The sequence below is a fragment of the Palaemon carinicauda genome, chromosome 5 (assembly GCF_036898095.1).
Source record: "Palaemon carinicauda isolate YSFRI2023 chromosome 5, ASM3689809v2, whole genome shotgun sequence".
Classification (NCBI taxonomy): domain Eukaryota; kingdom Metazoa; phylum Arthropoda; class Malacostraca; order Decapoda; family Palaemonidae; genus Palaemon; species Palaemon carinicauda.
Window position 1 is genome coordinate 88,832,083 of NC_090729.1, and position 14,970 is coordinate 88,847,052.

Genomic DNA, 14,970 nt, shown 5'->3' on the forward strand with positions numbered 1-14,970 from the left:
GAAACTTCTGCTACACCATGCACAGGTAGTGTGAAACACTCTACAGTAAATCCCACCCAGCTCTTGGAGCCCAAGATTGACTGGCTCCCAGGAACATATCCCATCCACTAGAATTATTACACGCTAAATCCCCAGTGGCTGGCGGCACAATTAAAGTTACAACTCTTCCATCCCCCTTGTGATCACACCCCATCCTTTCTTTTTATCCTTAAATAAAGATTCTATCTACCAAACCTTCAGTAATTTCATCCTATTCTCATATTATCCCAACCAAGTTATGCCATTTCTTCCAAAAGCTTAATCTCTTCACCCTGTGACAATGTGTTAATTTCCATTCGATTGTATTTTAAGTTTATAAATGATGCACTTGTTATTGATTACTGTTTCTAGTCTATATAAATAACTTTCGTAAGTAATCGGATGATAGCTGTTAATTTATTTTCCCTTTCCAGGGAATGAGATCATGTACGCGACAGTCCTTCATGGGTTATCCAACTCCAGGTGAAACTTTCTAAGGCTCCATTAATCGAGTTACCTATCCTCCGTTGTTCTCCCTTCTAATGCATTAGTAAATAATACTTTTTGTAATTGTATTTTTTCGGCAATTATTTTCTTAATGCCGGCAGGCAACCTTAACATTCTTTTCATTGTGTATTTGATTACGCCTGTTAGTATTTAAACAAGTCCCGACTCCGTGGTCGTAACAATCTCTCGTTATATTGAATTTCAATTTATTATCCTTTCAATTTTCCTTTCTTTCACCATTTTTTTGTTATTTTTACCTTGTTTTCTTTTAACATAATTTACTTTGGTACAACATTATCGTTTAACCTTTCATCTTCCATCCTTCCTTATTTTATTTTCATTTTTCATACCTGTTATTCACACACTTTTATTGTACATTCCAGGCTGCTTTATTCCTTATACCCTCTCTTATTCCGTATTGTCCTTATTCTCATTCTTATTCCTTGTTATCCTAATTTCCCTTTCTCAGTATTTTCCTCTATATTTTGTAAGCGTTAATTTTATCTAATATTTTGTATAGACAAATTTTCTGCATAAAATATTATATTTCTCTTCTGTATCTTTATTTACATTCATTGAACCTTTTCACGGTTGACTTTAACCACTCTACCCACACTGGTTAGCCTATATCCATTTGTTTGTTTTATAAAAAAAAAAAAAAAAAAAAATTGTCTATTTCTCATATTAGTAACAGAAAAATTTGCACCTTTTTAAGAAATCTCATTAAAGATAACATAACCTAAGAATATGAAATATATTCAACTCTACTTATTTCTTTTCTATGTGTGAAAAAAAAAACACTCTAATTAGAACCAGAGGTCAGAAAAAAATGTTGCTATTGACATGAGTCTGACATTAATGAACTAACTGGCTATAAAGGAGAATTTTATATCCTATTTGTTACTAGAATTCCCACAACAAAAACATTACAATACTTCTCCCCATCTACGGTATTTCCATTTCTTAACTTTTTAATTGTTATTCTAACATCGCCAACAGACACCTCCTAAACGCTTCTCGGAGCTTTGTTTACTCTTTTGATATTTGCAATTATTCCTCTCGTATGCATTTTTATCCAAGTTACTTCAAAATACTCGCTCCATCGGTAACATTCAGAACTATCAACAGACAGAATCACCCTTATGTATGATTTAGTCTCTAAGATTTTTCCTATTCACATTGATTTCTATATTTACATGTTTTAAAAAAAAAATTCTCAGAAATGTTTACTAATTTCACTATGAACATCCTTTTGTATACCCTGGAAAAATCACAAAAACAGTATATATTTCTTTATTCTCAGTTGACCTAATGTCATATCCTTAAACCTTTCAAAGTTACTCATGGTTCTTTCCATTTATGTACCTTCAACTCGTATTTACCTCTAGCACATTCATAGCAATATTCGGCAACCTATCTCCTTGGCCAAAATTGACCTCTTATCTTCATTGTTACAGCGACCATCCACAGGTTAGAGATAATCTCCAGCCAATTCTTTTATCGTCATTACAGCCATCAACTTATTTTTTCTTCCATTCTGAACAATCACATAATCTTAAAAGTCTTTACCTCTCATGCTTCTCTTTCCCAGCTATTTACACTCTTTCAAAGAGAAAAAATACGAAACAGAGCTTTCCATTAACTTTAGGTACAACATTCTTATTATTTTAGCTATTTGTTTCCTCTTCTTTCCTCGAACCAACCACCTAGTGTACTCTTCGAAACCTCCTTATACAACAAACTTAAACTCTGTCATTTACCTTCTTATCCCTCCTAGACTAAGAACACTTTCCGTCACCCTTTCTCTCCGGCTACCCTTAATTCCAACTATATGATTTCATGACTTATAATCTCTTACTTTCCACCAGTGTCCCTGAATCCCTCACCAAACATCTCAACCCAGCTTTTGCTTTGCAGTCCAATGCACCGTACCTACTCAATTTGGTTATAACTAAATGATGTACATGCTGATTTTTTGTTTTATTAAATGCATCTATTCTCGTTATTTCAATCGTGTAATAAATACCTACCTCAAAATCCTTAGATATAATGAGCTTATGTACATAGCATATGTAATCTAATTAGAATTAACTTGGAAAAAAACCTACCAAATCTGGCATGGAAACGATTATGTCAGAGTCATAGGAGTCTTTCACTGCATTCCAGATCTCGGGAACTGGTGGACCATCTTCGGTTACAGTTGATCCAATAGCTATGGTAAAGACCCACCATAAGCACTGAAAGGAATATAACCTTCCTTTCTGCGAATGAAAGAAGAGTTACGTTAAATTTTATGAGGTTCTTTTCCAATTGCATTAAAAACAACCATTATATCAATTTATAAACAAGCTTAGAAAATCATATATGGGGAAAGATATAAAAGTAATCAGCTGAGAGGCAACTATCATTTTATTGTGGTATTGAAAGAATCTGCTTAAGAGAATACTACCAAAACCAAAAAGAATTATTTATATCTAGAAATATACTTAATAACGATTAGGTTCAAAGATTTGTTAATTGGATTTTTATGAAAATGTCGAAGAATCACATGGAAAAATTACAAAAATAAAGTTGACGGAAAACTGCAAACATTGTAATCTAAGAAGAAATGTCCAGATATGTGGTTACAAAGAAATTAAGTACAAAAAAAGGAAATTTGTATTATTTCAAATGATCTAATAAATAGGATTTTTTCTTTATCCATGAGCAGAAAAGTCATGAATTGGAGTCTCTCTCAAGTTGTAAGGCAATTGTTTTAAGATATCTACATAAGGAGGAGAGAAATGAACCAATCTAGTATAGATTTTATACATAATTTTATTATAAGAATAGTTTTAAAAACTCTCACTGAAAAACATTTTTGTTTATTACATTTATCAAAGCAAAACTAAACTCGGCAAGTAACGCAAACTATAAAGAATAGTTTTTGGGTAAAGGAGATAAGAATCTATGATATTTTCCTCCTCCCATATCCGCAAACAACTGGCATCGATAAATAAATTACAGTTATTATCAACGTCTCTCAAAGTGACGATGTTAAACAACACATATTTTGAGTATTGGCAACTAACATTTGTTTCATTCCAAATCAGACAATTCACACGTAGCCTACATCTCAAAGGCTGTTCGTTTTATATGATTTCTTCCACTTGTGACTATGAGATGCATCTACAGCCATGGATTCCCTTTACTCATTCCCTTACATTTAGTTATCGACCAATTAGCGCCATTCCTTCCCACACCGAACATTAGATATCTAATAGGCCTAGTTTCTGTTTCAAATCAAAATAGGCGTGTTCATTTGAAAATTTACACTTCAAATATCAAATGGCAGCAAGATAATGGAGTCAGAAAGTGATTTATATGGTGTAAAATATAATATTATTTTTTTCTTCTATTTTGCACTATTGTTAAAGGGATGCTACAGTGTACCACAACAAATGACTGTACCTACCGTTACTAGTGAAAAGACCATGCTGCAAGCTCGGGAGATCGGTTGGCACTGATTGTAAATGAAAACTTCAATTGATCTCAATCGCAGAAATTTTATCTGTAAGACCTTATCAACAACAGTGTATCACTGATTAGTGCCTTGGTCTGCAATATTTACCGCACAATCTACTCTGTCAAATGCATTTAATGTGTGTGGTCCATAGTTTTAATCAAGTTGAGCTTGTATAATTCATATTACCTACTTTCACATTAGTCTTCTTTGACATAGGACAACACATCCTTAAACTGACCCTCCTTTGATGTAATTATTATTTTAATATCCGTTAAAAATGCTTGAGCACCAGAAAGATAAATAATGCTAAGAAACAATCAATACTTTAAAGATCTTCCTATAGTTTCCAGATACTGAGTTTTCCTGACCTTCCAATAACGTGTTAAACGGGTTATGAAAGATTTCAGTTACCAAAATAACTCGTATGTGCAAGTTTTGTACTTTACCTGAGCACTCAACTTGAGGCTCTGCGGAAGATTTTCCTGTGATTCTCCTTAGGGGCCTTGTACAGTAGGCGTGTCCTCGGGTGTCAGCTTACATAAACAGCAAGATACGCCGATTAAACCTCAATATGCCATTGCATGCCATGAAGCAATCTTTATCCTTTTCTTTATTCAGTGGATATATGAGGAGCTGCACCAACGTGTATTATTTTGATTAGAATCTCAACGTTTAAAATTTTCATTGCTTGAAAATTAGCAAAGAAATATATGATCATTAACAGTAATTCACTTGGGGATTTTCTTCACTTTGGTAAATATTGATTGACAAAATAGTGTTGGCAAAATGACAATAATTTCTTAGCACATTGGAGTTACAAATTCATACTTCCCTGTAGATTCGCAAAAACAAAAATTTAATCTAGTTTTAGCTTTGATCAGTAAAAGAAGAGTTTTAACTTTGGTGGCATCTCGGACAATATTCAGTCATTTGACCAGTTCACTATCTTCAAGCAAGTGTGTCTGAATGGATCTTGAGTCTGACAAATATACAGCAAGTAGCAGTCAAAGTTGTATGGTTCTAATAATTCTAAAAACCAAAAGAACTCCAGATTCTAAAGAGTTCTTAGAACAGTCTGCAAACCTATTTTATAATATGAGATGTAATTTAACCTCCCAAAGTAACGCTCATATTGCTGAACCTCGTGACTGATATAGATTCATAATTTTCTTTATGATAAGCCCTACTTACTTAATAATAAATCCTTATAAAAGATAGCTGATCATTTTAGAGGAGTGGGTTTGCTCCTTGTAGCTTCTTACTAATCAGAAACCAAAGCACATTATTACACCATTAAGTAATAATGGATTTCTAGACTTCCCACTAAGTAGCTGTTGTTTCTTTTCAATCAGTTTCCAGACCTCATATTCTAAAAACACTGTCTATTATATTTATATTCTAGTCATTTCGAGGTGGTTTTGCCCTAAACATTCATCATTTCACCAATTACTTACCTTTGATACAAAAAATCATTGCACTTCCAAGTTCATCATATTTATATTGCTATATCTAAGAGCAAACCCATCCTGAATTTCATTTTGACTTGTAAGAGCCATCAAATGTTGTAGATTAATTCCTAAGTGATTTCATCTGCTATATTTACTTATGTTGATAAGAAGCCAGTTGCCATTGTACTGTACTCTCCATAAGTTTGTTAGGTAGATTATGAAAGCTCTTAACCACTATTATGATTCTATGGATAATATTTGATTGGATTCCTGGAGCCATGGATTTAGTAGTAAATCCATATGTACATTCAAATGCAAGACGTGTCATATTTTTTGGCTTAAACCCTGCCTTCCCTTTTAATACCTCTCCCTAACGGTAACCAGGATTTTTTTTTTTATCTCTATTCCAAGTACTGTTAACCGGATTTGAAGACGGAGATCTAACGGTTAACAGAAATTTTGAATAATATCCTATGAGCTCTATGTATAACTATATATGTTATATCGTTTCCATATTTTTCAGTGAATTAAAATTACTCAGCAATGATGAATTTACCTATCTAATACACAGAATTAGGAATATCCAATAGTGTACTATTTTGTAATTTTATTGAGGGATTAAAAATAGCGTAGGTGTCTCATTGGCTATGTGGCTTGATGATTCGTATGCAATACTATAGTGGTCAGTAATTTTGAATAAAGTGTGATTAATAGTCTTTCATTAACGAATTAAACAATGACTATCATAGAAGTTTTAAAGCAATGCCAACGGAAGACAAATGAACTACTTAGATTTACACTTTTTACTAATTCAGTTAGATAGCACTTCTAGATAATATACCCTAGAAGAAAGTTTGAAGAATACTAGCATAAAACTTCTTGCTAAAATTCACTATGTAAATAGCAATGGGGTATATCATAAGTATTGCTTGAATTATTCATTTAATGTTTCATGAGTGAGTAGAAAAAGGCTCTTATTAAGTGACTACTTCTCTAACTGACTTAATTCTTGCCACTTTTGTAATACCGTAGCCTATCTTGCGGACGGTTCCAAAACTGGATTAATGTCTATTTCTTGAACTGTCCACTAAACATTTCTCGTTTTGGTTCAGAATGATAAATTCATCTGGGTTAATTCAAGACGGCCAAACTTGACATATACTTATGAAATTGAACAGCACTAATTATGATTTTTGGACATTTAGGTATGCAGATATAATATACTGAAAGTTTTGAAACATCTGTTTGAAATAAATGTTTAGGGACTAAATCACCTCAACTTTTAGCCAAATTCTTATGAGTAAAGTTTAATAGAATATGATAATTAGTGCATATAACGGTTGTTAATATTTTAAACACTTTCGTGTTGATATTGCGTTGCTTACGATTTATTTTCATTATGATTTATACCCTTTTTTCGTACTTCCTAACATTTTAAGGGAATATTCATATGAAGAATTTAATTCTGAATTTGCGTACAACATTGCAGGTAAATTATCAAATTACCCTACCTCAAGCATAATATTTTTGTCGTCATGGAAAAGTCGCAAAAAAGCATAGTTATCCTCAACTCAGTTTTAGATTTCGTTTTCCAAATTAAGCTAGTATAATTCACTGTTGAGGGAGGGAGGGAGGAGGGAGTCCTGGGAGGGACCTATATCTCCTGTCTCACATTTGCTTAGCTGTTTGAAGAATGCGAACAAAAAGTTTGTCAAAAGAACAAAAGCTGCCTTCATTAAACAGTCACTTTTGTTATACGAGATCACTGCTTTAACGAGGATTCTCTTCTCACTAACAGTATTTTTTTCAAAACTGTTTTTATGTTCTAACAGACTTGACCTTTGTTTATACAAAGATATGGAGCTAGAGCTAAATAACAATTTGTACCAGGAGCATTTTTTTTTTTTTTTTTTTTTTTTTTTTGGGGTGGAAGGGCTAAGGTTTGAAAAAGGCACTTTTGGCGGGGTGTCTGGGGCGCCTGCCTCAGAAAATATTTGTTTTACGAGGGAACACCTAATATGCGATTTCCTGGTATCTGACAGCAGATTGTAGCAACAACAAAATCCTATTGTTTCGATGATTTTTTTTTTTTCTTTACCAATTAAAATGTTTACACAATGACAATCGTAAAATACCGGTAGGCCTAGTTGATGAATTTACCAAAAATATATTAGCGATGTTAATTCTTTGCTGTAAACTCATTCCAATATCGATCAAATTAAGGCTATCACATTTCTAAGCCTACAATGTTTTTACTTGTAATTTATCATATCTATCATATGTTTTTCGGTTCCAATTTTACCTCTTAATTTTTAACAGTGTTTATATTTTTAATTTCGTATAGTTTCTAGTTTACAGAAGAAAACTATCTAATGTTTTAAAGGATAATTATGTTATTTGTATCTCACTGTAAACAATGGTGATAAGATATGAAGAGGAAAATCTTACAAACAAAGAAGTACTGCCTAAACTTGGTAATTCAGCATGAGTCACAAAAAAATCTATGTTTTCAAAATGCCTTGCTATTAGCAAAATTAATATATATATATATATATATATATGTATATATATATATATATATATACATAAATATACATATATATATACATATATATGCATATGTATATATATATATATATATATATAATATACATATATACATATATATACATATATATATGCATATGTATATATATATATATATATATGTGTGTGTGTGTGTATATATATATATATATATATACATACATATATATATATATATATATATGTGTGTGTGTGTGTGTGTGTGTGTATATAGTGACATGAAATTTGTGATTGGTGACTTCAATGCTAAAGTTGGAAATATTAATCAAGACATAGAGAATGTAATGGGTGTTGAGGGACTTGGTGAAGTTGCAAATGAAAATGGAGCCCATTTTATAAGCTTTTGTTCAGCAAAAAATCATGTTATTAGAGGTAATCTTTTCCAGCACAAGGACATCCACAAATATACATGGACTTCACCATGTGGCAAATACAAAAATCAAATAGATCATATAGCCATTAATAAAGAGAAAAGGGAGACTCTGAGAAATGTGAGAAGCTATAGAGGTTTAGATATTGGTAGTGATAACTAGCTCCTCATTGTCACACTGAAATTAAAACTAAAAGCACCCAACAGAAATATAGATAAAATACCTAAGTTTCATACAACTAATCATCTAGAAGTTGAGTACACAGAAACCTTTGCAATTGAATGTAGGAGTCGATTTGCAGTTTTAATGATTTTAAGAGAAGAAGAGCAGGCATTAACGAGGAATGGTGTGATATTAAGAACATATATCAGTCAGTTGGTAGTGAAGTTTTTGGGACATGTAGTCACAAGGAGAAAGCCATGGATATCAAATGATACTTGGCGTACTATAAAAAGGAGACAAAGGCAGAAATTGATTGTTGAAAGTTTTTGGGGAAGTAATGAAAATTACAAGGTAGAACATGCTAATTATTCAAGTATTGATAGTGAAGTCAACAGAAAAGCCAGGAATGACTAGAGAGATTATTTAGACAGTAAAGCAGATGAGGCTGACAAAACTATCAATATAGGGAGCGGCTATGATGTAAGAATTGCTCATAGAATTATTAATGAAATCTCATCGGGGGCAAAGAGGAAGAAGCATATACCCATCAAAAAGAGAGATGGATCTTTTATAACAACTAAAGATGAAGAAAGGCAATGTTAGATGGAACACTTTAGTTAGGTCATGAATAGGAGATATGAAGGGAATAATTTGATTGATATACCTGAAGCTGAGGAAGACCTTGATGTGCCCATGAATGAAATTTAGTGTCTTTGAAGTCGAAGCTAATCTTAAAAAAACTCAGGAGATGGAAAGCTCCTGGATACGATGGAATAACTGCTGAGAAGATATTGACCTAAAACGAAGTGACTCCCAGATTACTTACAAGATTATTTTGTAGAATGTGGCAGGAAGAGGCAAAACCTGATGAATGGAAGCTAAGAGTGTTGGTAGAAATGGTAAAAAAAAAGGATATCTGACTAATTGCAATAATTACAGAGGCAACACACTTACATCAGTGGTCATGAAAATATGTAGTATGCTTATTCTACAGTGGCTAGAGAGAAAGATTGATTAAAAGCTGAGAGATGAACAAGCGGGATTTAGAAAAGGTAAAAGTTGTACTGACCAAATTTTAATTTTTAGGCATACTGTACAGCAATGTGTAGAATATAGGAATCCACGGTTGATGACATTTGTGGACTATGAAAAAACCTTTGATAGTGTGCACCATCCAATTTTGTTTGTGGAGAGTCCTGCGTTATTATGGAGTACCTCTTGTAAATATAAAATTGAATAGGTCTGTTCATGAGCATAGTAAGTACAAAATTAATGTTATTGGAGTCCTATCAAATGAATTTCAAGTGAGCAGTGGAGTACTCCAAGGGAATGTGTTGTCACCTATGTTGTTTATCCTCCTCATGGATTTTGTAACGCATAGAACAGTTGGAGATGGTGGAGAAGAACTGGACTGGATAGGTAATAGGAAATTAGCTGACCTAGAATATGCTGATGTTGCTGTCCTTATTAGCTTGCTTACCAGAATGCATGAAATGACACAGGGGGTTGGGCTCAGGATAAATGGAAAAAAGACCGGGATGATGAGACTGGAATGTGCAATGGAAGATGAAATGTCATTGGAAGGTGAAAGGATTAATGAGGTGGAATCATTTAAATATTTGAGAAGTACGATCTCAAACACAGTGTCTTTAGAATTGGAGTTTAATGAAAGATTGAAAAAAGAAAATCACACAATGGCTAGGTTAAATGAAATTTGCAAATCAAATAGTCTAAAATTATACATAAAAATTAGCCGATATGTCAGTTTAGTGATATTGGTGTTACTGTGTGGACATGAGTCATGGTATGACATTGAAACAATATCCAACAGATTTTTTTAGATTTGAGAACAAAGCCTTCAAAAGGATATTGGGAGTTAAATGCATGGACAGGATTAGAAATGAAACTATAAGAGAGATTACTCGAGTGCCATATGTGAATGAGATCATGATGAGGGGCATATGGAGAGAGTTTGATCACGCTATTTGCACACCCCAAAAGAGTTTAGTTCACCAAACTTTAAACTGGGCTCCACAAGGCACTAGAAGAAGTGGAAGACCCAGATCTACAAGGCTGAAGATTATCATGCGTGAAGTATGAGAGGACGAATGGAGAAGTATTGATTTGAGTGCTCAAGATAGATATGACTAGCAAAATCTAACTGAGGCCCTTTGCATCAATAGGCGTAGGAGGAGATGATAATATTGATGATATATATATATATATATATATGTATATATATATATATATATATATGTATATATATATATATATATATATATGTGTGTGTGTGTGTGTTTGTGTGTAGGGAGGGTGTATAGATATATGTATATGTATATATATACATACATATATATATATATATATATATATTTACAGATATGCATATATATATATATATATATATTTACAGATATGCATATATATATATATATATATATATTCTTACAAAGCTGGTCTAGTATAGAGTAAATACAGTAGTTTATTAATGATTTTATTTATATTTTATTTGTGCAATGAAGAGAGGTTAGCCAGCTCTTAAGGTGAGTTCTCCTCGTGTAGATTCAAGTTTAATATGTAAATTAAGTAAGACTTTCATCGTTAATTCCATCGTATTCATTATTCTAGTCAGTATATGTAAATTTATGTTATTTTTAAGAATTATCTTTATTATTTCACATAATGTTGTTACGAAGTCTTACGAAATCTATTTGAGAGTGTTATGTGATCGTACATGACAGGAACAAGGGCTTATGTAATGTTCTTTTATATTTTTATGAGGTATTGTGTCATGTTTGAGAGAAAATACGCAATTGTTTTTAGGAACCATGTGCTTTGGAAATTTTGCGAAGGACCTAGTAATAGGATGTTATCTTTTTTTATTTCAGGGATAAAGGGGTGGGCTCAGCTAGCTAACTGAGAGAGCCGTCTGGTGTGACATGAGTAGCGTTAGAGAGAGCAATACTATGTAACTCTGAAACCTTTGGTTCAGCCCCCACGCTACCAGACCTCGATCCTGGAATCTTCTGGAATTAGCCAAATCTCTTATAAAGGCTACCCCAGTGTTAGACAGTCAGATAGGAAATTGTAGCCTTAAGACAGCCCCCTTTCCCCTCTCCCTCTCTCACACGCAGCTTTGAGTATTGCTTTAAAAGTGTTCAGTACTGATTGTGTGTCCTCTCCAAAGTGATTTTGTGCCCGCATATACCGTGTGTGGTGAGTACTTATAAAAATTCTCTTAGAGTTTTTGTAAACAGCCCTGTAGGAAGGTTAGGTGTTTATATTGTAATCTGGTTAGATATTTTTCATTAAGTGTCACACTTAAATCTTGTATTCAGATTTAATTTCAAGTGAAATAAGTGATTGTATAGTTTTCATAAGTGTTATTTCCTTTTTTAGTTTAAGGTTTATTCAGATTTAATATTTAAAGTCAAGTAATTATATAATTTCAGATCGTAATATTTTTGTCTTAATCTAAGTTTTGTTCAGTCTTAATTTTTCAAATGATTTATTTTGATATTACGTAAATTATTTTCGAAGTGTTGTAATTTATATAGCATATACTTATTTTTGTAGAGAGTGTATTATTTCAATCATCATTATTTAGAATTATATCTGCTCATATCTTGTTAAAGAGCCGTAGTAAGTCATTAATAGTTCTTAAGAGTAATTACCTAGTTTAGTTTTCAGTGTAATCAACAGGCCTTTGGATATTCAGTGTTTTATTTATTGCTGTCTGGGAGCTATTTAAGTGTCTCAAAATCTGTGTATTAATATTTTGAAGTATAACAGTTTTAATGTAAAAGCAAACAAATGGGTTTGGAATTCAAGAGGTTGAATAACTTGCCAGTAGTAGTATATATTCTATTATATGTTTGGTTCCCAGGCACGAGCCATAGTATAATACATTTTTGGTGCCCAGACCAGGGAGCCATAATCGTATAATATATTTTTGATGCAAAGACCCTTGGGATCGAGCAAGTCTTCTTTAGATATTGGTGACAACAGGGTTGTGCTTTGATTAAAGGTTTTTAAACAATACAGTGTTAATAGGATTTTATATATTGTTTGGATATATTTTTGGAAAAGAATTTAATATTTTTAAATTACAAGATAGCACAGTTTAATATCCAAGATTTTTGTCATAAGCTATTGTAAATAAAGCTCTGTGGTTCTATCTTAATGGCATGTTGCGACCATGCAATGAGTGGGATGATTGAAGCCCAAATTAAGTGTCTAGCCTTTTGAGCGTTGATAAATTAGGGAAAGTTGTTGGAAGAGAATATTGTGGAAGCTCGTAAACTGTTGGAGAAAGCTGAGAAAGAATTTTTAGTGAACCAAAACCTGTTGACCCACAAATGGAAGGCATGAAAGCAGAAAGGGATGTACAGGGTGAGATTCGACGAATTGCAATTGCATAGGAAGAGAATTTGATCAAGTTAAAGATAATGGAAAGAAAGAAGGAAATGGAAACAAGGCGAGAAGAAAGAGAGAGAAGACGAAAAGAGGAAGAGAGAGAAGAAAAGCGACGTGAAAAGGAAATGGAAGAAAAAGAATGAGAAGAAGCCTGAAAGACTGCGAGATATGCGAAGAGAATGGAAGAAAACGAAAGAGAACGAGAAGAAAAGGAAAAGGAAGAGGCAAGAGAAATTGCACAACATGCGCGGGAGCTGCAGCTGTAGCACGCCCGTGAACAGTCAACAGCGCAGACAGAGATAACTCCTGCTAGGCACGAACCCGTGTTTAATATGTCGGAACCCCAGAGGTTAATTCCAAGGTTCACAGAAGAGTTTCCAAATGAGTTCTTCGATCATCTTGAAACAGTCACAGCGACGATGAAATGGCCAGAAGATAAATGGTCTGTGTTATTGGTGTGCTCTTTGGGAAGGGCCACAGTGCTTACTTATCCTTATCTTAGGACCAGAGGATGGAGTATCAAGAAGTGAAGAGGAGCGTGCTGCAAGTGTAACAGAATGCCCCTGAATATTATAATGAAAGATTCCGAATTTTGACAAAGGACGAGAAAATGACTTCCTTGGATTACTTTTATAAGGTATGACGATGTTTTAAGAGATGGAAAAAGGCTGGTAACGTAAAGGAGATGGCTGATTTGGAAGAACTGATAATACTAGAGCAGTATCTACGAGGAATTCCTGAACATATTCGAACATACTTGAGAGAGGTGAAAAAACTTGAGTCGTAAACCCTCCTCGGGCAGGAAATTTCAACAGTCGGTCCGACCAAGTGTCAAGTATTCGCCAAACAATGGAAACCAGTTCAGTAATAATTACGGGAATAAGTTCAACAGTTACAGCAGAAGTAACACTGGTACTGTCCCTAAGCAGAATGCGATAGTACCAAAGCAACAAATGTCGATTCGTCCTCCTTCAAGTATCGTTAGAGACGGGCAGAAGGTTGATATTGTTTGTTTTAAGTGTGGCAAGAAAGGCCATATCAGCCAGGAATGTTTGTCAAACCGACCGAAAGCAGTCGCCAAAGTGATTAAGGATAATTCGACTTCACAGAATGCGAAGACGAAGAAGCAATCGGGAAAGGACGGAGAGGAAAATAAACCAGCTAACGTTTAAATGACGAACAGGACGAACCCAAACAGCGTGGATGCCTTTAAACTATGTATTTATGAAGATATGTTAGTAGCAATAGACGGGAATGAGCAAACTAGGTCAGGATATTGCACGACAGAGGTTGTAAGTACGAGGAGTACACGCATTGGTGGAACAGTCTCTCACAGGGGACTCTGTTATTTTGAAGGGAATAGGAGGTGAGGTGGTCACCCGTATTTGCCGCTTGAAACTGTCATGCGAGTTGGTGAGAGGTAATTTTGACTTTGCAGTAAGGGATTCATTGGCTGTCGAAAGAGTAGATTTCTTGCTGGGTAATGAGGTTGGTGGAGCATTGTTCGTGCCTTGCCCCATTGTAACAGAGAAACCTTTGAAGCATAGTCCTACAACTGAACTTGAGAAGGACTACCTGTATCTGTTTCCTAGTTTTGTTACGACTAGGAGTATGAAGAAGAAAGTGGCGGCTTAAAAAGAAGAAAAAGAAATCGAAGGAGCAATGACCTTGGAGGATTTGTTTTCCGAAGAGGATTCCCTTGATCGTACGCAAGAAGAGAACTCCCGCGTAGGCCTGAGCGAAGAGGAACGACAGACGAGTGGACAAGAGAGCACAGAAGAAATGGATTTGGAAGAAATAGAAAATTCAGCATTAGAAGTAGGACACGGGAGTAGGAAAAGGCTGATAGGATTGCAACGGAAGGATGCAACGTTAACAGAATTATTGTACCGTTTGGTGGACGAGACGGAGGCACAGCAGTCACCAACCTGTTACTATCTTAAGGATGGGTTGCTTA

At 34.0% G+C, this 14,970-nt stretch overlaps 1 protein-coding gene across 1 annotated transcript in view; it reads right to left on the bottom strand.

Moving 5' to 3' along the window:
* The window catches only part of LOC137641366 (uncharacterized), a 413,026-nt gene extending 408,904 nt beyond the window's left edge, over window positions 1-4,122 (bottom strand). Inside the window, 2 exon segments of the mRNA XM_068373852.1 lie at window positions 2,634-2,786; window positions 3,980-4,122. Coding sequence (XP_068229953.1) covers window positions 2,634-2,786; window positions 3,980-4,000 — 174 coding nt within the window. The 5' untranslated portion in view covers window positions 4,001-4,122.
* Window positions 4,123-14,970: the final 10,848 nt, after the last annotated feature.